Genomic DNA, 19,730 nt, shown 5'->3' on the forward strand with positions numbered 1-19,730 from the left:
TTTGACATATTACTGACAGTGCCGTGCCAGCACAAATGCTGGAAAGTGTCAGGCAGAAGGGTTATGAAATGGGGCTACTGCTCCTGCTCTGTCCTGCAGATCAGTAAATCAAAGGAACCTCATAATGTCTGTTTGGCAGTGTTTACTTTTATGTAACATTATGGAAGTTGCATAACATATGGAAGATGGCACAGATTTTTGTTGTTTTGCATTCTATGAATTTATCTCAAGTCCCAGAGAAAACCTGCAGACTGAAACATTTGTTACAGGTGGAAAACAGAAAGACAGAACAGTGCTTGTTCTTTCTGTCTTCTACTTTGGAAAGCTTGCACTATGGAATAATCTTGTCATAAGGTTATGAAACTACAAAAACTATTTTAGGATTAAGTACAGGCCCTATCAACCCAGCCCACAGAATCAGCTCTCACCGGATCACTATAGGTTATGATTTTCTGCCAAAAAAAACCCCAAACAGGCAAACAGCTTAGAAGCTAAACCTGCTTTAAAGACAGGGGTTCATATGTTTTCTGATGAGGCTGGTCCCGAATCGCCTTTGTGCCACCACCCTAGAACACATACACACTTATGCAGCATTTCCCATTTTCAGTGCACAGATATAAATATCTACAAAATACGATGGACATGAGGAGAGTCAGGCCCCTGGAATGAGATGCATCACTACACTCTTTCTGCAACCCTCTTCAGCAGGGGGGTGAGGACAAGGCCAGACCCACAGCATCATTGTTACTGCTGCCTTAAGAAGCCTTGTGCTTTCCACTCCCTTTACCTGTGGGGAAGAATAGATTCCAGGGTCCCTAGCTGTCCTTCTCTAAGGATGAAGCTTTCAAGCTCTAAATCTGACTGCTGAGTGATTCTTCCTGAACTGGCCTCAATACAGCCACCTTGAGGGACCCTGCTCAAGGGAGCTCTGATACCTGCTGAAATAAATGTTCGTATTAAAGACAATTACAGATAACATGGCCCCAACCTCTGACCCAGCCATTCCTCCCCTCCTTGCTCCACATTCAGCAGAGGCTGGGGGAATGGCAGTCACAGCACTTTCAGTTCTGTAGACCTACAGCAAAAGCAGGTGGACACTACTATGTATCCTATCAAGGCTACTCTGAAGAACAGGAAGAAGAAAAGAGATTGTGGGAATGCTGAACAAGACTGGACAGGAAGGAAACAGAGAGGGAGAGAGAAAGAATAGCAGGAAGCAGAAAGGAAAGTGAGAATGTGTTGCTGAAGATGAGCACCAAGTCACAATTAAGAAGTCCCAGCCTCTGCTCAAGCAACCTCTTAAGAATGACAGGCATTTAAAAACGCAGAAGCTTGCAATCTGACAAGGTGAGCAGACAACACCTGAAGGGACTCTTCCAATGGAAATGCTAAAAGGGATCCACCTTGCTGGAAAAGTACTATCTTATGGAAGGAGTTACAGTTTAAGCAAAAGAGCAGGTGAGATTGTCTGCTTCAATACCTTAAATCTACTACTCCTACATTTACACAGTCCTAAAATTATGTTTGGCCCTTTGGAGGCAACCGTGAGGCTGATGTGGCCCCCAGTGAAAATGAGTTTGACACCCCTGGCTTAAATCAACAGGTTTTCTTGTTGAGCTACTACGGAAGCACAACTCCAGAGCTCAAGATAAGCTCTGCTCCCATTTGTCATGACATCAGAAAGCCACGTAAGTGAGTGTTTACAACAAAATGAAGAGAAGCGTGAAAACTCTGGTCAACAATCTGGGTGTAGTTTTACTAACCTTCAATACTTGGGGTCCACATGGAGCCAGAGACTCCTCTGGTGCTGCAAGGCGCCTGCCACACGTCCAGCCGCTCATCTGGGAAGGTCAGGGACCCACAGGAACACAGGACAAAGTTATCCAGCTGGGGGCTGGTGTCAGTACTGCTGGCTACTTCTCTGGGCTGCAGGACAGCAGAGTTAAAGCAGGCTCCTGGTTCCAGCATAGCCTCAGTGCAAAAAGCCACAGGTTGTTCAGCATCGCGCGTGGTGAAAGCCTTGCTTGTCCTCGCTTCATACAGCTCACTGCTCTGCGTAAAGCTGTAATGATGGAGAAAATAAGTCAGCCATACATATTGCTTTGCAAACAGGGGGGACGCCCAGCTAAACCTTCGAATCTGCCCTTGACAGCTGGGGGATTAACTGCTAGATGCTCCACCTGCCTGATGCTGGGCATGGGCCATTCCCATCTATGGAGTCAAGACTCTTAGAGTGATGTCCCCTGGGAAATGACATGAAAGTCAGCTCCATGAACAAGTTTAAAGGTTGCTTCATCTCTGAACTGTCACTGTAAAGACTGTTTCATACATCACCTGGATTCCAGCATCTTTAAATATGTTCCTTCAGGAGGCTTATCCAGATCTGCAGCTGACTGCTCCCACCCCGGGTCACAAGGCATGAGGGTTATCTCCATTTGCTCAGAGCCGATGCCTACACAAGATCCATCTGAAAGGTGCAGGCCAGGCAGGTGAAGGAACACTAATAGTTACTCCAAAAAGCAATGAAATTAATCTCATTTGCCAAATGCAGCAAGACCTTATTTCCTGTGACTGATGTTTGCTCAAGATTCTGTGAAGGGGCATGGAAATGCTAGGTTTTACTGGAGTACTGCCCCGATCCCAGCATCTGAGAGCTAAAACCTGCTGCCTCCCATGTATTTGCTTTCATTTGGTGCCCCTTCTGAGATGGGCATCTCTTTTCACCTGTCCTTGCACAGGCCTTATCAATGCTTGCTCCTTCTACAGAGCGACAGCCTCTAGACAAAGTGAGGCACTCCACTGGAGTCCTCCAGTGTCCACTTGATCCATCAGCATATAGATGCTGTTCTGGAGAAGGAATATCCTTCCCTTCCTAAGGGAATTTAAGATTGGTTTTCAGCTTTCTGGACCACATCCAGAGCCCATTAGGAAGAGACAAACCTGCAGTTTGTGGAGCGTAGGATCCTTTCTCTTGCTGCTCCTTTGTGTGGTAAGCCAAAGTCCTCTCAGGACATGAGTTGTTGAGCTTTTCTGTACGAAGAAGGCTGGATTTTTGACGTCGTCGATAATTTGCAAACCAGTTATAGACCTGAGTTGGCTGCAGGTTCATGTCCCGAGCCAATCCTTCCTGCAAACGCAGGTGTAGGGAGAAATCAAGAGAAAAAGAATAAACCACATCCAAATAATGAGGTTTTTCCCTTCAGTTCCAAAAGCAGTCCAGCAAAAGAGCTTTCAAACCCAGAGGCATCTGTTCACTAGGTCTCCGATAAGTCTATGCGGATCCCATTGAGGAGACCGATTTATAAACTCAAAAGAATTGCTGGAAAACATACATTCCACCCTGCGCCCCTAGTCAATCTGTTTGCTAAAGGAAACCATATACTGCTATTTTATATTGCTACATTTAAATGTAAAATCTCATCAAAATGCGCTCTTCCCACAGAACGACAGCCTTGCATCACTAACATGACACTAATAGGATAAACACTAATGCATTCACCACCTTACATACTTTTCAAACAATATAAAAGCAATATAAAAATCTGTATCACGTTCACAAAAAAAATTCTGCTGTATTAAACTTAATTAATGAGATCATATACGTGAAGAACATATTGGGAAGTTAATGCATAAGGGATCATCATATCCTGATCTTTTAGGACTTAATTATGCAAATTCATTATGCTCCCAATTCAGACTGGTTTTTTAAAAAGAAAATTTGAAGTTGTTGCTGCTTTCACCAAGCCATCCTGCCTCATAGAAGAAGGGCATTGGAAAAATTGAGTACCAGAGAGGCAGACTTTAAAATCTGAAGCCTTCACCTTGCAAGGTAGTTATCAACAAGGATCACTGAATCACTTCACATCTCACTGTCATTACAAATCTGTCCCTATCCAAATAAGGCAGATACATGCACACATCAACACAGGCCATTGTGTTTTCAAATTCTGTGAATTTAACATGATAAGTCAGCACAAAATACACTCTGGCAAATAAAATGCAATATGATACAGGCTATAACTCAGACAAATCAGAACTATTTATCACTCTAATATTGCTCTTCTGAGTGATGTTTTTTTTGCTGCCTGTGCTCAATCACTACAAAATTAGAACTGTTAAAAGCCCAGTGAGGAACTTATTTCCCTATATCTTTTTGTCCAAAGCAAGTGAAATTACTTAGCACTAATTTGCTGATTTTTTAAGGAAACCTTTAGAGAAAGATCAAGCCCCACTGGGGCTTCTGAAAACAAGGATTTAGAACGAAACCAGTTATAGACCCCTGATCACAGAGCTCTGCTTCTCTGTGACAAGGATACTTGATCGGAAGCAGCAGATCCCTACCCGCTGTTCCTTGTTTGGATTTGCTGTCACCTCTGCAGCAAACCTGTGCAGTTGCTGACGTACTTCGTCTGAATAGTTTCGATTCTTCAAACCTTCGGGACAAAGGGAAATAGGTGGAGGATTCCTGTACATAGGAGAAAACAGGATCAAAAAGGACCCGAAGAGTCACGCTCATGGCAATTTTCTTACATTGCCGCAAGTGGCCAAAACACCAAGAAAAACCTCACTCTGAGGAGCAGCCATCCTGAGATGCTAAAACAGCCTCTGCACCTTGGCCCCCTGCATCTGCTAACTACAGCAGAGAAAAAACCTTCGGTTCCCCCACGCCGTGGTACCTCTTCCTGCAACGGAATTTCTGCAGTGGTGTCAGAAAATTCATGTGGTGTTTCTCCATAACCCTCCGGTAATGAATCTCATGCCAAAGTTGCACCAGCTCCTCCTTCTCTTCTGCCTTGCAATACTAAAACAAAATCATATGTAAGCAAACCCTTTCCAGGTAGTCAGTCAGGCTTCCTATAAAGGAGAAAACCCTCAAGAACCAGAAACTTACTCAGAGATTCCTACTGGTTTGACAAAGCTGGTAGCACTATCCAAGTATATGGCTCACTGTACCTCCTCTAACATACACAGGGACCTACCTGCTTAATTCCTTCTTTTCTCCTGGTGAAATTGGCTGTGTTACCAGGTCTGGAGGCCAAAATCCCTCACCTTGAGTGGCACCATCCAGCCTTCCTCATATCAGCCCATCCTGGCAAGCGCTCTAAATTTGGTCTCCCCAAGGCTTTTAGGTCCTGAGCCCTAAATTTGTGAAAAACTCCAAGAACTACCACCCTACAGAACAAAAACCCTGCTTTCACAAACTACAACCAACCTCGTAATCACCTGATTGCCTTCCTCCCCTCTGCTAAGTAATAGTAACTGCCTGTAGCCAAGGCTTTGTCCTGTGTTTCAGGCCAACCAGCACACACATCACCTTCCACTGCCATACGCCAGCTGGAAACGCTCCATGTGCTCCAGTTTGGGTCTACACTAGCAGCTCTAATTACTATCTTTCTAATGCTGCTTTTGTCTCCATGAAGAAACAAAGAACACATCCCTACCTCCAGGAGCCTGCAGGCTGTGTCGTGCTGCCCATTATGGATATGAAAGGACACGCAAGCTCGAACAACGTGGATGTTAGTGAGAAAATACGTCTTGTGTTCACATCCCATCATGGCCCCAATCAGCTTCTCCAGACGAGGAGGTGAGCTCTGGAGGTCCTGGCAAAGCTGTCCTGCTAGATCCAGCAGCTTGGCGGGTGGGGGATCCTTGTTTCTGTTCCTGTTTAACATGGCCATGAACCGCTTCATCCTTACGTCCTGTTGGAAGCCTTTTCTATGCAATGCACAAAGTTGTGGTTAGATAAAAACTATTTTCTCCTATTTTTAGCTTCTATGGTATGCTTCGTTTTTTAGAGGAAAGAGATTCACTGGGCTGTTAAAAGCAGCTGGAGGACCTCAAAACACTTAAAATAAAACTAAGCCTAAAGCAGCCCTAAAAGGCTAGAGCTGTACCAGGTTTCTAGTTGAGAAAACAAAGCACAGAAAGATGCATTACACTTGTCCCAAAACCCAGAGGCCAAGGCAGGAGGGCTGCTGTGGGGAACTGCACACTGGGCTGGTCCCCACCTTCCCCAGTTTGGTGTGGGTGTGCTGCTGGGGGCACTGGGGGTGCTGGCAGCTCTGCAGTGCTCCCCGCACACACACACGTGCCGCCAGACCCTCCACTCCCATTCAAATCAGGTACCCCCATATCCACACCGCAGTATGATGCTCTACATCCACAGCTTAAATGTTAAAACTACCGGAACATTAAAACCAGAAGCATTCAGATGAAACTAATGACTTGGGCTTTTTTTTTTCCTCCAAAACGGAGTGGGTCAGGCCGGGGGCAGCCGGCAGTTAGAGCAAAATGTAACTCAAATGATCGCTGGGGCCGGTTTTCGCCCATTTTCCTACGGAAAGGAGGTCCGGGTGATGCCTCCGTGCCCGGCGGGTCCCCTCGGGGACACCCTGGGCCAGCCCCGCCGAACAAAAGGAGCAAAAGCTGTTGAACACCTGCGCGCTTGAGGAGCGGGGACACCCCGGCAGCCCCGTTCCCTCCCGAGGCAGCGGGAGCGCAGCCCGGACACCAAAGGCCGCTCCGGCCGCCTCCCGGCCCCTTCCTCTCGCGGCGAAGCGCCAGAGCCCGGTACCTGCCGCGGGGCCCCGGTACGTGCCGCCGGGCCCCGGTACCTGCCGCGGGGCCCCGGTACGTGCCGCCGGGCCCCGGGGAGGGCGCGGAGGGGCCTCTCTCCTTCCCTCTCTCCCTCCGCTCCGCTCCGCTCCGCGGAGCCGGCTCTGCCCCCCGCCCCAGCCGCGCAGCCCGAAGCTCACCCTGTCCGCAGCGGGAACGGAGCTTTGCGGCTCTAAGAGCGGCCCCGGCCGGCAGGTGCGGAGCCGCCGTGCCCCCCGGGTCCCGGCAGGCGCGGGGGCTGCGGGGCTGCCCCTGCGCTCCACCCCGCCCCTCTGCAATTGCTCGGACAAAGCAACTGCTGCGCGCACGGCCGCTTTCATAGTGAAGTTACACGCAATGGATGGCAGCAAGTGGCTTTCAGAGCAGAGAGTAGTTTTTAAAACGTGAGTGGGGATCAGACACACACTGATAGTTTTGACACACTTAGAGGAACAGAACAGAGAAGTGGGTACTGGCTAGTAACAGCTGAGTCACCCAGACTCAGTGTAAGGGATATAACAAAAGCAGCTGGTTTTCCTTAAATCACACCTGAACACCACTGTGAATGTGTCAGCCCACTGCTGACTTTAATTTAGCGAGCACAGGTAACAAAATGAATGATCTCGCAGCAGGAGTCAACAGCCCCAGTGCTACTGGGTGCGCGTCCTGAGCCCACTCCGATCTGCACTAAACTAACCAGCCCATGCTACATCCATGCGCCACATGTGAGCTTTCTCCGCAAAGATAAAGACTACATACTTGAGCACAGGCATCTTCATTTTGCTGCATGCAGACATTTCCTAAAAATCTGCTCATAATCGTCCTCGTTCCTCCAATCCACAGCACTTTGTCTTCAGTTTTCATTGGTGTCTCCTTAGGCTTGGATGCTGGCCTTGCAGGACAGTAACTGGCTGCTTGCTCCCGCTGCATGACACTGTTCTGGATCCAGAGTTGGAGACATAAAGTCCCAGACGTTTAAAGGACAAAGCCCCACCACTGAACTTCGAGCATTTCATTATCAGGCTGGACATAAGACACAGTGTTTCTTTTTGGCAATTATTCCCCTTTACTCCCCAATTCTGTATTGCTGTCTGGAGTTACAACAAAACATCAGGTCACTTGATTTTCTGCATTTTTACTTATTTACATGTATGAAATTTAACAAGTGTCTCATATTTTATCTTACATATTCACACGACCAGGTACACCTCAAAAGAGAAAGAGGCAGGTTGCCCTCAGGTGCATCAGATGCAAATGGCACCAATCATTTCCAGTGATGATAAGCTGCTACCATCACACTGTGCTCAATCTAACTGCCCTTGAAAACCATTTGCACGTTCCCTCCTTCACCTCCGCTCTAACTGAAGTCTTGGCAATCAAAGACTGCAGCTACTTGAGACCAAGCTGAGGTCAGGTGATAGATATTGGCAAGCCAAGAGCTCAGATTCTTTTTCCAAGGGCTTAATCAAATTCTGTTGAATATCAACAGCAATATTGATCAGGTCCTCTTGGAGCCTCGAGATGAATCCAACAGACTTTTTTCCTGTCATCCTTCACCTCTATTTCCTTGCCACAAGGTAAAGCTTCTAGCTGTCTCCCGCAGAGATACCGCCCTGTTTCACGGGGCACTAGCATGCATCTTATCTAGACAGTCGGTCCAGAACAAAACAAGCCGGCTATCTTTGTTCCAGCAAAAGTCAGTGAAGTCTTTCAGCAACCGATCAGCAAACTTCTCATCCCCAGTGGCACTGGATCGCCACGTTTTCGTCAGCATGGTGTTGTAGGCCCAGTTGTAGCCAATGCGCTCTTCACAAAACATGTTCTGGTTGGTGGAGCTAGTGGAATTGCGCCGGCGTCGCTGCTGCCCGCAAGAAAATTTCCTCTTGGAATACGGTAGCTGCAAAAACACTGTCCCTGGAGGAAACAGACAGGCCTTTAGTTTCCAGCAGCCCTGAGTCCCTACAACTGGTAGCTGACTCATTAAATTCTGAAAAGGAAACTGGACTGAGTTCCACTTAGTTGCCTTTTAGCCCGATAAAATGGGATACACTTTTCCTCCTTTGCTTTTACGTGCTACTTCTTCCTGCGAATTACAATAGCAGGAGAGAACACACTTAGTTTTGCCTTTCTCTCGGTAGAAGGGAATGTAGCAAAGCAGTAGGCTCTGATCCAGCTTTCTAACTTTACATCCATTTCCATTCCCATTCCCTTCTGCAATTTTCCAGCCACTCTCTTCCTGTCACTGTCTTCATGTCTCAGCAATTCCTCTGAACATACTATTTACTGTAATATGCCATGCGTGGAGCTTAGAAGTGCTGATAAATCACCAACATTTATGAAGAATAACGAGAGCAAATGGATCCTAAATGCTTTATCTATCTCCCAGACAGCGTGTGGGTAGAGGCATCTACAACTGACCTTCAGCATGAGAACAGAGCCCTGACTTCTCCCAACACCTTTCCCTCCTTCTACCTTTCAGACACACATTTATTGGAATAAGCTTTGCCTTTTTTTTTTTTATTTCTCCATCTCCTGGAAAGAAAAGTTTCAGAGACACTATAAGAAAAGCCAGATTTTAAATCAATGTCACTGATCAGCAGCAACACTTTGTGCTTTCCATACTGCCTCTCCAGTTTTCTGGTTTGTGCTGGCTGAGACAGCTACTTGTCATCTGACTAGGGACATAATGAGGACCAACATCTCTGACACAAAACACAAACTGCAGGTAAAATGGTTCTTTTTTTTTTTATAATAGCCTCATCCTTGCCCCAGTGCCTGCCAAATATTGCTCACCTGTGACATGGATATACTGGGGCTTGTTCTCAGCTGGGAAGTTGAACGCAGAGGCCGAGTATTTATCTTGCACAAATCCAAATCTGGAGAAACAAAGACCAGGGGAATTAAAAGAAAAATAAAACAAAACCAAAAAAACCAGCCACTCCAGCTAGGATTCCTTCAGCCCAAGGCAGCAGCACCTGCGAAAACCTTCCACCGTCACAAAGGCTCCCTTTTCTTATGGCCTGAAGGCAAGGGGAAAAGGGATGAAGAGAGCTGAGCTTCTCCAAACATTCGTTGCCCTTGCTAGGCACAGCGTGAAAGCCTGTAACTCCACACTGATCTCTGTCCTAACTCGTGCCAGGAACAAGCACCAGCAGCTCGGCTGGGAGGGCACTCAGCAGTCTCTGACAAAACAGGGCAGCTGCACACGATGGAGGGAAGAACGATAGTCAAGACAGACATTCCTTGGGTATGTTTCCAGCTGTAACAATATTTTTCATGCTGGGCAATATTCCATGTAGAACTTTAAGCAGCTCACCTGATAGTTCTTTGCTGTTTGTAGCATACTTGTTCCTGTCTTGCCTTCTAAACTAATGAAAGCTTATTTCCAAGCTAAAGTCTATTACAAAAGGCAGACTATCATGAAAAAGACTTTGGCAGCAACACCATGAAACAGGCAGCACAAGAACACAAAGTGGTAAGGCTAGATAGTATTCAAAGCTTCCAACAATTCATTCTTAAACTGGGCCCAGCCTCCTAGGTACAGCTCACATTCCAGCCTCCTGCCTGTTGTCAATCATTGGTTGTCGTCCAGTTCAAGACTGTGGTAAGTACACATGAAAGAAACCTGCGTACAATCTGCTTCCAACTTAGAATAACAGGGCATCTTCCAAAAGCAATGCCCTCCCTAGGAGGAGAGTACATTTTGCTAATGAGCGACAGGCTGAAACATTGTCTACCTGCCCCTTGCACCCAGAGAACCACCTCCAGGCGTTCCAGTTATACTTTGGTCTAATAATCTGCAAGCAGACTTCAGAGAGGCAGATGGCACAGAACCCACACGACTCAGGAGCAACTGTTCAGCACACGTCTTCATGCGACATTATCCAGCGAGATCCCAACCTTTCAGTCGCTCTGCTCTGCACGTACCTGTACGCTATTGCTTCCTGGAGGAGATGCATACGGTCCCAGTAAGTTTCTGGTTCGAAGCCTGGAACAAACAAAAAGGTAACGATTACCTAGTAAAGCCACTTTATTTCCTTCTTTTTCAAGACTTCAGTTTTTCTCAGAAGATCTCTGTGCACTCTGTTTTTTCTAGCCATTTCTTTTAGTCACCTTTTTTCTGCCAGCTGTCCCCTGAATGCCATCTTATTAGAGACATGTCTTGTACACTGCACTAGCGGATTCACCCCTCAATTTAGCTTTTGTGTCTCTCAAAATGAAGGAGAGGAACATAATGGCATGTGTGGGAGGGGGCAAGGAAGGAGAGTGGGCTGCTGTGCATCACCACAGAGTACTCCGAAAATACTTACTTCAAAGTCAGTGGGGCTACAGTGACCTCAGAGCATACGGATTTGTCACTGATTGTTTTACATTTACAGCTGGACACTGGGTCACGAATTAATGAAAATAAAGAAAATTATCATCTTTACTACTTTAAAACAGAGCCTTTTGCTAATTGTCCCTTCTCAAGACGGAATTTTGATGCTCTGTGCTTGGGGACAGAGTTCACCGAGCTTCCACCTGAGACTTACCACAACAGCGTCACTCAAAAAGGTGAGGTCACATTGCAGAAAAGGAGATTTCAATTTCTAGCTCTTAATCTCATGTGCACTCTTACCATGAATGTAACCATGGCAACAACAACAAAAAAGATGGCAGTCGTGAAAGCCTAATCTCACTGTTGGAGAGAATAAACAAATGCAGGATACAAATACAGAGCAGCTGTGGGCAGGGTCTACTAGCAAGACAGACTCTTACAGTATATTGTCAAACAGACTGAATACTTGATATAGGGTCTGTGAGGGTCTGCAACATTATGGAGACAACCTTTCCTGTGCCTCTGTACTTCTTGCTGCCAACTTCACGCACTGCTGCCTGCTGGTTAACCTGCCAGCACCTTCCTCCGAGCTCCCCCTTCCTGAGGGGGCTGCCGAAATGCGAAAACAGGCCCTTCATCCAGCTCACGCATCGCTGGTAAACGAGGTTTTCCATGTGAGCTACATGCCAGAAGGGACCTGGTTGCAGAAAAGTATACCAAGGGGTAAAACACAGAACATTTCTTACCATCGAACAAATGCTCACTACCCTCCTTCAGCAAGCAGCTAACGTTGAGAGGGATGAACAACTGAGCTCGAAGTGGGTCTCCGTATAAGTAACTGGGCAAAGCAAACGGGCCTTCCAAGACTGGAACCAGCAAGAAACCACAGGATGTGGCTTTCCGATGCCAACCTTGAACCTGAGAAGAGATGCAAACAGTGAATCATTCCACATATGCCAAACTGAAGAAGGGCACTTATGTGCACAGGAGCAACCCGTTCCCCGAGAATAGATCAGACATGCTCAGTTCTCCACTGGCTCAGCTTGCTTTGCATGGCAAGCACACCAGCATCCTTGTAAGCAAAGCAGGACAAGCACAAGACACCAGGCTTTCCTTTTTTAAGTGCCACATCAATCAGAAAGCACTTTAAAATAGGACATTTTTCAGGAACTGATTCAACCTACTTATCATCAGTGGCTAAGCACTGCTGCTTTACTGGAACAGCGCAATAGATTTTAAATAAAAGCAAAACCAATCAACTAGTGCTATTTGGCTGGATGGGGTAAAACCTGGTGTGAAATAATTTTGGTTTTACAGAAGCTACAAAAGGGAAAACAAAACAAAAACAAAACACCAAATTAAACAATAAATGACACAAACTGCTTGCACTTTCCATTCAGAATGTTTTCAGCTTTTTTTTTTTTAAAAAAAAACCAAAAAGCTAAAAAGTATTGCTGAACAAGAACAACACACTGCCTGGAAAAGTGCTGTCATGAAAGCAATTCCACCAAGATTTCAAATTTTCAGGTTTGGAGAGAGAAGGAATGCAATGTGAAATAGATTCCTCTTCAAAGACCCAGCTCAGGGCTCAAGATCTGCCTAAAGGGGACTGAAATATCACCTTGACCTGTACTGATCTCTGGTACTGTGCATAAAATCCATTAACAGCAGATCCTGCAGACAGAATGACTGCAGATAGCATGACGAATGACGACCAGATGCAGCAATGCTAACGACCATCAGTAAAAATTACTTATGGAAATAAGGGCAGGTCCATCGCACTGTCTGTCCCCAATATTTCCCATCAGCTTCACATGACAACGTCCCCAGCAGCACAAGGGATGCAGAGGCCAGACGGGCCTTGCTGCGGCCACCCAGAACGCAAGGACGCTTACCATCTCGAAAAGAACAGCTGCAGTCACTGCCATCCAGTGTAACTTGATTTCAAAGGCAGCATTCAGGGAGAAATTGCCATGGTAATAACAACTGCACCACTCCAAGCGGTCAGTGCGGTTGTTCACATCCACATCAAGCGTCACCGTCCGTTGCTCAGGCACTGTGGCAGCTACGCGGCCAAGGAATAGGGGTATATTAAAAGCAGCATTAAAGAAAGGGTGGAAGACAGGACAAAAAGGACAGAAGAAACAAGACAAACTACTTGAAATGCATTTGTCATCCCACTCCTCCCCAAATATTTTTTGGGCTAGCAGAATAGTCCCAGAATGCTGCTCATCCAGATCACAAAAGACAAAAAAAGCTATTAAGTATTACTCATATCAGGGGTCTGTGCCACGGAATTACCTCCCCAAGCAGTCAAAAGACATTTCAGCTGCAATGATGAGACGGAACCAAGCGTCAAGCAGCTAATCAATAAGCGGCTGGTGCCATAATTAAATATGGCTAGACAACATCAGCTCCTTCATACTCGAGACATTCCAAATTGGTTTTAATCTTTCTATATGCCCCCATCAGAAATCACACCACAGTGCTGTTACAAAGGGCAGGCGCATTCCAGGACTTTCCACGGCTAATGGAGATTAGAAGTTAAACTTCTTTTCTCTTTAACCCCATATCAATATCCCACATTACCGCATTGCTAAAACTGCACACCCAACACTTTTTGTAAAAGCCTGAGAAGTCAGCCAAGCCTCATGCAGCAGCGTCAGGATCCCTGCAATACCTTCTATTGCTTTGCAGTAAGTGCTGGGATAGTGCCCGAGATCCGGCTCCTTTCCTGCCCTCCACCCCAGCATCCCGGTGAAAGAAAAATCTCAGATATCAGGCAAGAGAGGAAGAGAAGCACAGAAAGTGGAAGTGACCTGGCTGGTGTCGCACAGCGGACGGCAAGGCCAGGGACAGAACCCAGAGCTCCTGACTCGGAGACCAAAGTCCTGCTATGAACCACGTTGCCACTTTCAAATTTTCTTAGGCAAATACAGAATTTAACATTTCTATAATATTAAAAACTGACACAAAACAAAGGACTGCAATGCTATTGAAAAACCTTCACCTTTTTAAATTGCATGCATGGGGGATGGATATTGTTATTTCTTGCTTAAGTAGAAGAAGATGGGCACCCTTTCATATGGTCAGCTTTTAAATGACCTTATAATTTAATAGCTTAACAGTGTTTAAAAAAAACCAACGGTTGACGTTCTTCCTCAAGGTAGATGGAAAGTTTCCACCTTCACTTCTACTGCAAGTTAGCTAGAGACAGTTTTCAAGGTTATAAGAAAATCCTTTATATTGCTATTACTGCAGCTTAGGAACAGAAAAAAAAAAAGAAAAAAGAAACCCATAAAAATGGAAGAACATCTCCCAGTTTTGTTTTGTAAATAAGATCAATTTTTGTCTTTGGGAAATGTATCATCTGCAATGTCTGAGTTGATCTGGTATTGACAGACAGACCAACATCCAGTTATGTTCTTTTTCTTGCTCCTTTTTGGTAGAATATCACTGTGAATGCAATGCTTGTGGTTAGAAGGCTACAGTGCCAGTTTTGTAATGAAGTATGAACTCCACTGCCAGTTTTACAATGAAGTATGTTGGAAAACAACATCCCAAAAGCTGTAAAGTGAAATCAGCTCTGTCAGGTAGATGTTGGTTGTTAGCTAAGAGGTCAGTGATTACACTGCAGTCCAGTGTGCCCAAACCCGCACACTGTGAAGAATGAGCTCCCTGCTCCCTTAGACTGTTCCTTTTTCCAGAGGATGCAGCTCCCCATCAGGGCTGGAGCTTCGCTCCACCTTGCCTGCAGCTGTAATTCACAGGCAAAGCAACAGAGCACAGTCCAACCACGTGAGCTAATCAAAGGGACCTTAAAAACTGATGAGAAATATGCCTGTGTCTGAATTTAGAAGCTTCAAAACAAAACCACCTTAATTTTAATAGAATAAAGTCTGGCTGCTGTAGATCTGATTTTAAGAGGACTCACCTGCTTCCCAATTGTTCTTGTATTATGGAGTATTTAGCTAATGATTTATTGAGGAAATCAGAGAGGAGCAGGCAGGTAATTCTCCAGTCACAGACTACGCTACGTACGTGACTACAATCACTAGTGCATGCATTGCTATAAATCAAAAGGGAAAAGATTAGGTATATCACAGGTCAGACTTCCACTGGGAAGGGAAAGGGGACAATCACTGGGCAAGTGACAGGGAATTGGGAGGGATAAAGATTTTAGAGATACATGGAGCTTGTTCCAGAGCTCCCAACGCTTGCATGCAATTTCATGTCACAGCCTGACACTTAGGGAAGGTGGGGAGGGGAAGAAATAAAAACCACAACCAAATCAAAGCCAAGGGAGGAACAAATGAAGTCACGTGGACCAGAGGTCATCTGGGTTTAGTAAAGCTCCTTGCTTCAGATGAACTGGTAAAGGGGTTTTTTTTGAACACTGTTTAGAAAAGGGACAGCACAGAAACATCAACTAAATCAGTTCCTTTGTAAGAAAGGAGTTCCGTACTGGATATTTCTCCAAAAAACTCTTATTCCTGGAATAACCAGACTGCACATGAGCAATCTGGAGGCAGTTTTCCTTCATCCAAGGACTGCTAATTAGTTAAATAGCAGAATGGACATAATTCCAACTGAAATGAAAAAGGGGAGCTACACAGGTGCGTAACTACATCACACACTCAGGGAACACACTCTTTCCTGGCCGGCCTTAAGGAAAAGGCACGAGGGGCACTAAGTACCCTTCTTTCTTCAGCCCTTTTCCCAGGTCCATGCTAACTGAGCCTCAGTCCTCTAATCTCACAAAAGAGGACAGACATAGAAAAGTGAAGTGGTCTTCTTGGGCTAAGTAGCGAGTACGAGATCAAAGCTGGAGGAGGATCTGGCCCAAGTGCCTCCAGCCTTCGCACCACTTTCACGCCAGCCTACGGTCCAGCTTCAGCGCTGGCCGATCCTCGAGCGAATGAGGCTGGATACCGGCCATGGCAACAGATTTATCGTGTGACAGAGAAAAATACCCTGCATATGTTGGCTTCGGGGAATTAACCATTAGTTCAGACTTCCTACCCTTAATGCTTTCCCATTTCTGATGCTGTTCCTCTTCAAACAAGGCTTTCAGAAACACACAAGGATTACTGTAACTTCAGGTTTAACTGATGCTACACCAGCAGTAAGTCTTCTCTTCAGAGGGTCAAATTTACAAAACAGGAGAACAGCAGAATTTTGTTTTTAACCTTGATTGATAGGCCTTTAAAACATGCATCTAAATAAATCTGAAGTTGCAGTTCCATGGCGATGATTTTTCTCCTAATTTTAAACAGGGAAAGAGGAACAAAAGCAAGTGACTCAGGCTGGCCTGGAAATGCAATGAAAAGCTGACAAAGCAACACGGTCAGTCAGGCAGCCAGTGTGTTTCACGGGCTGTTAGTGGTATTTGGTGTTATACGTCACACATTACAGAGCTTTAGATGTTATAATGGTATCTTACCCAGCAGCAAGATCTTCCATTCGTAAACCCTACTGTAGCTGGGCTTCCCAGACTTGACTATAAGAAGTCTGGCTACATATGGTTCAGATTAGCTGAGAAGTCTCCAGAATATCACAGAAAACTTCTCTACCACATCTGGATCTCACTGTGGCTTTGGCCATCGGAAGGCAATTAGGCCTGAGACCTCGGGTACAGTTTGGTTGCTCTGCTGTTCTCACAACTTATCCATCCACAATCATCACAGGTTGTGAAGAGTCTCTCTGGATCCAGGAGGAGACAAAGTCAGTATTTTCCTTTCTGAATTCTTGAGGATGGTATGGGGGAGAGGTTCAGGAACAGAGAATATTTAAAGAATTCTTTTTACTGTATTCCAGTACTCAGAAGCAAAAGTTGCTTGCTCAGCCAGCGAAACACACCTCTAGCACAGAAGGACAGGTCCACATGCAAGACACATGTAAGGCCAGCATGAAATTTGCAGCTTTATTGCTGGTCCACGTGAGATCATACCCTTGGCTGGCTGCTCTTCCCCTGTCAAACTATCCCCTTGGACTTCCCCAGCTGTCACCTGTGCTGTGCATCTACCTAATAGTGCAGCTGCCTGGCTCCGTCCTCCGAAACTGCGGCTAAAGGAACTGTGCCTACTTGCATAGGAGGCTGGGCGGCTGGGCAGCCAGGGCAGGAAGAACGCCGGGATTTCCGAGTGCAGGAGCTCTTCTGCCACAAACGCCACCTCAAACCATTTCCTCTGGAAGGCGGAGAAATCATCCACAGCAGCCGTGTGCCACATCGCGGGCTGCTGCATGCCCACTGAACAAAAAGCAAAAGGGGGGACAGATCGCAGTTAGAAACAAGCGTTCAAGACCAAGAAAGAGACGTGGTTCTTTCTGAAAAAAGGGGAAGAAAAATAAAATAGATTATGTTGTCTGCAATTCCTTTATTAACAAAAAAAAAAGAGCTGAGTTTCTTTGACTCTAGAGCGGTTTTTTTGGTTGTTCCTGAAGTACATTTCTGCTGCACCCGTAAGAATCAAGTACAACAACCAATTATGCAAAGGGGTAATGGGGGAAGTCTTGTAATAATACAATGCTGACCTCTGTCTGGTTCTTTGTCCACAACAATCTTGTAAAAATAAAAGCCATAAATAAAGGTTCGTAAAGCTTCTCCAGATGCATGGACAATAAGCTGCTCTTCTAGCATTTTCTGAACAAAAAAAGAGAACAGAGCAAACAAGATAAAAAAGGAGAAGTCATTCTTCCAGTCACATAAAAAGGTCACCAGAGAACATTAGGAAATAATTTTCTTTTTCTTGACATCTTTTTGTTCGGATATGTGCCTAACAAGAAAACGAGCAATGTCATCTCTTGATACTCAGTAAATGTAGTGAGTCCTTATCTCCCTGAGAAATTGTGTTTGACCTTTCCGCATATGTCTGCCTTCCTCCCTTACCCTGCTCTGGTTTTATAGATGGATTTACAGGAAAGGTAAGAGGTTGGAAACATTCTACATTCTCTGTTAATTGATATGGGATCTCAGCAGCCTCCAAAACATTTCCAGCCTTCTGCCCTTGACACAGTTTGATAGGGAAGAAAAAAAAAAAAATTCATGAACACAAGCAGTGTATCTTGCATAAAGTATGTATACTTCCAGCACCCATAAGAGAGGTCATGTGCTGGTTTTATTACAACTTCATTAACTAATTATCAAAAGAAAACCCAAAACTCAAACCAAAACCAAATCACACTGTAGTGCCTCATCATTCTAACACAATGGAGAGTTCTTGGTAACTACTAGCTAACTAGAGGTTAAACACAGAACTGTCATCATACATAAATGGACAAAATAATATGTATTACTACTGAAGAATACATTGCTGGTTTGTGGAAAGGAATCAAAAAAATGTCACCATTACCTCATATTCTGTTGAACACTATTTTCAATACCTATCAATAGGAGCATTTTAACAAGAAATTGAAATTATTGCTATGCTTTCCTCTACAATTTTACTTTCTTCACAGAGTGTGGTATTTCTGGCCCTCCCTATACCCTGTGATATTTCTGTTACCTGCATGATGTCGATCGCCATGGCTTGGGTTTGCACGCCTTCCACGTTATTCACCAGCCAGTGCACAACCTCTGCACTGATGAAGCAGTATGGAGAGAGGCCCTTCTGTTCAGAGAGCAGCTGAATCCCTGTGCTGAATCACAGCAAGTCACACATGAAAGAGCTATCAGTTAGTCCATGTTCTCACTAGTTACAAACACAAAAATCACTGCTGGGAAAAAAAACAAAAAGGAGGGATAAAGATACAGGACAAAAAAGGCACAATGGACCCAGAGCGACATATAATTTGCTTCTGATGACAAGATGAAGAGCTGATGTTGACAGCACTTTAGTGTCTTACTGAGAATTCTTGCTTTGACAAGACTCTGGGATTCTAATAATTGAAGTCTCTGCAACAATACTCATATCTCAGTTTCTATAAAATTCCTTATTGGAGAGATTGGAACTGAATAACAAAACGAAGCTCAGAACTCTTTCAGAGCTGCCATAGGGCTCTCCTTTGAGTGACTCCATGCCTCATGTCCTCTTACAAAACATCTAGACAGATGTTAAGCATATTTATATTCAGAACTTACGTGGGGTGTTTCATGGCTTCAAGAATCTCTATCAAGGTGGAGGAGGACGTCAGAGTGCTTGCTGAACACTGCTGAGAGCTGGGAAGCAAACAGAAGCGTGTTAAAGATCAAGGAAGCTGTCAGATTTGTTAAAATATGTACATTTAAGAAAAATGCTCTCTTCTCTTCCCAACAGTAACTTTGCTGCATTTTTCATCTCAAGAAGGACAACTAAAAGCATAAGACCAGTATTTTCCCCCTGAGGTCATCAGGTCATTGCTATATTGACCCAATGCACACATACAGCTGTGCTCAGGAGCAATTGAAAGCAAACATTTTGAGGTTGGCTTTTTTTTTTTACTGTAATATACAACTGCAGGAAACAGGTGCTAATATAGTTTATTTTTAATGTTGCTTCCTCCCCGGTGTCCCACCTTCAGGTTAGAACCTCTTGGATTTCATCAACCTACTCGATCCAGCTAGATCTGCAGGGCCTCCCTTTGCTAAAACAGACAGAAGACAGATGTCAATTCAAAGCCTGTTTTTTTGGTAACAGATTTCAGAAATGGAATTTATTCATTCTTCATTTCTTGAAGAGTCAAGCTCTTTTTGTGGGTGGGGAAATCAGGCCTTGTGTTCATTTAATTCTGGAAAACTGGGTTGTGAGGCTTATTTTACCAGGACTCTTTCTGCATGTGGAAATGCTGCAGTAAGGTCTTGTGACGAGTGCCTTCTAGTGCTGACAGACACAGCACTTCT

General features: G+C 45.1%; 1 protein-coding gene across 8 annotated transcripts in view; it reads right to left on the reverse strand.

Annotated features, from left to right (window-relative positions):
- Positions 1-4,387: 4,387 nt before the first annotated feature.
- Positions 4,388-19,730, reverse strand: part of DEPDC5 (DEP domain containing 5, GATOR1 subcomplex subunit) — a 49,167-nt gene continuing 33,824 nt past the window's right edge. For all 8 annotated transcript variants that reach the window (XM_065646793.1, XM_065646791.1, XM_065646792.1 and 5 more), the window contains 10 exons: positions 18,993-19,070; positions 18,418-18,550; positions 17,447-17,555; positions 16,938-17,162; positions 12,808-12,977; positions 11,659-11,830; positions 10,522-10,582; positions 9,388-9,470; positions 7,354-8,508; positions 4,388-4,465 (listed from right to left, as the gene is read on the reverse strand). In XM_065646793.1, the coding sequence (XP_065502865.1) occupies positions 8,213-8,508; positions 9,388-9,470; positions 10,522-10,582; positions 11,659-11,830; positions 12,808-12,977; positions 16,938-17,162; positions 17,447-17,555; positions 18,418-18,550; positions 18,993-19,070 (1,327 nt within the window). In that variant the 3' untranslated portion in view covers positions 4,388-4,465; positions 7,354-8,212. The remainder of the gene's footprint in view (positions 4,466-7,353; positions 8,509-9,387; positions 9,471-10,521; positions 10,583-11,658; positions 11,831-12,807; positions 12,978-16,937; positions 17,163-17,446; positions 17,556-18,417; positions 18,551-18,992; positions 19,071-19,730) is intronic.

This window comes from Caloenas nicobarica, chromosome 16 (assembly GCF_036013445.1).
Source record: "Caloenas nicobarica isolate bCalNic1 chromosome 16, bCalNic1.hap1, whole genome shotgun sequence".
NCBI lineage: Eukaryota > Metazoa > Chordata > Aves > Columbiformes > Columbidae > Caloenas > Caloenas nicobarica.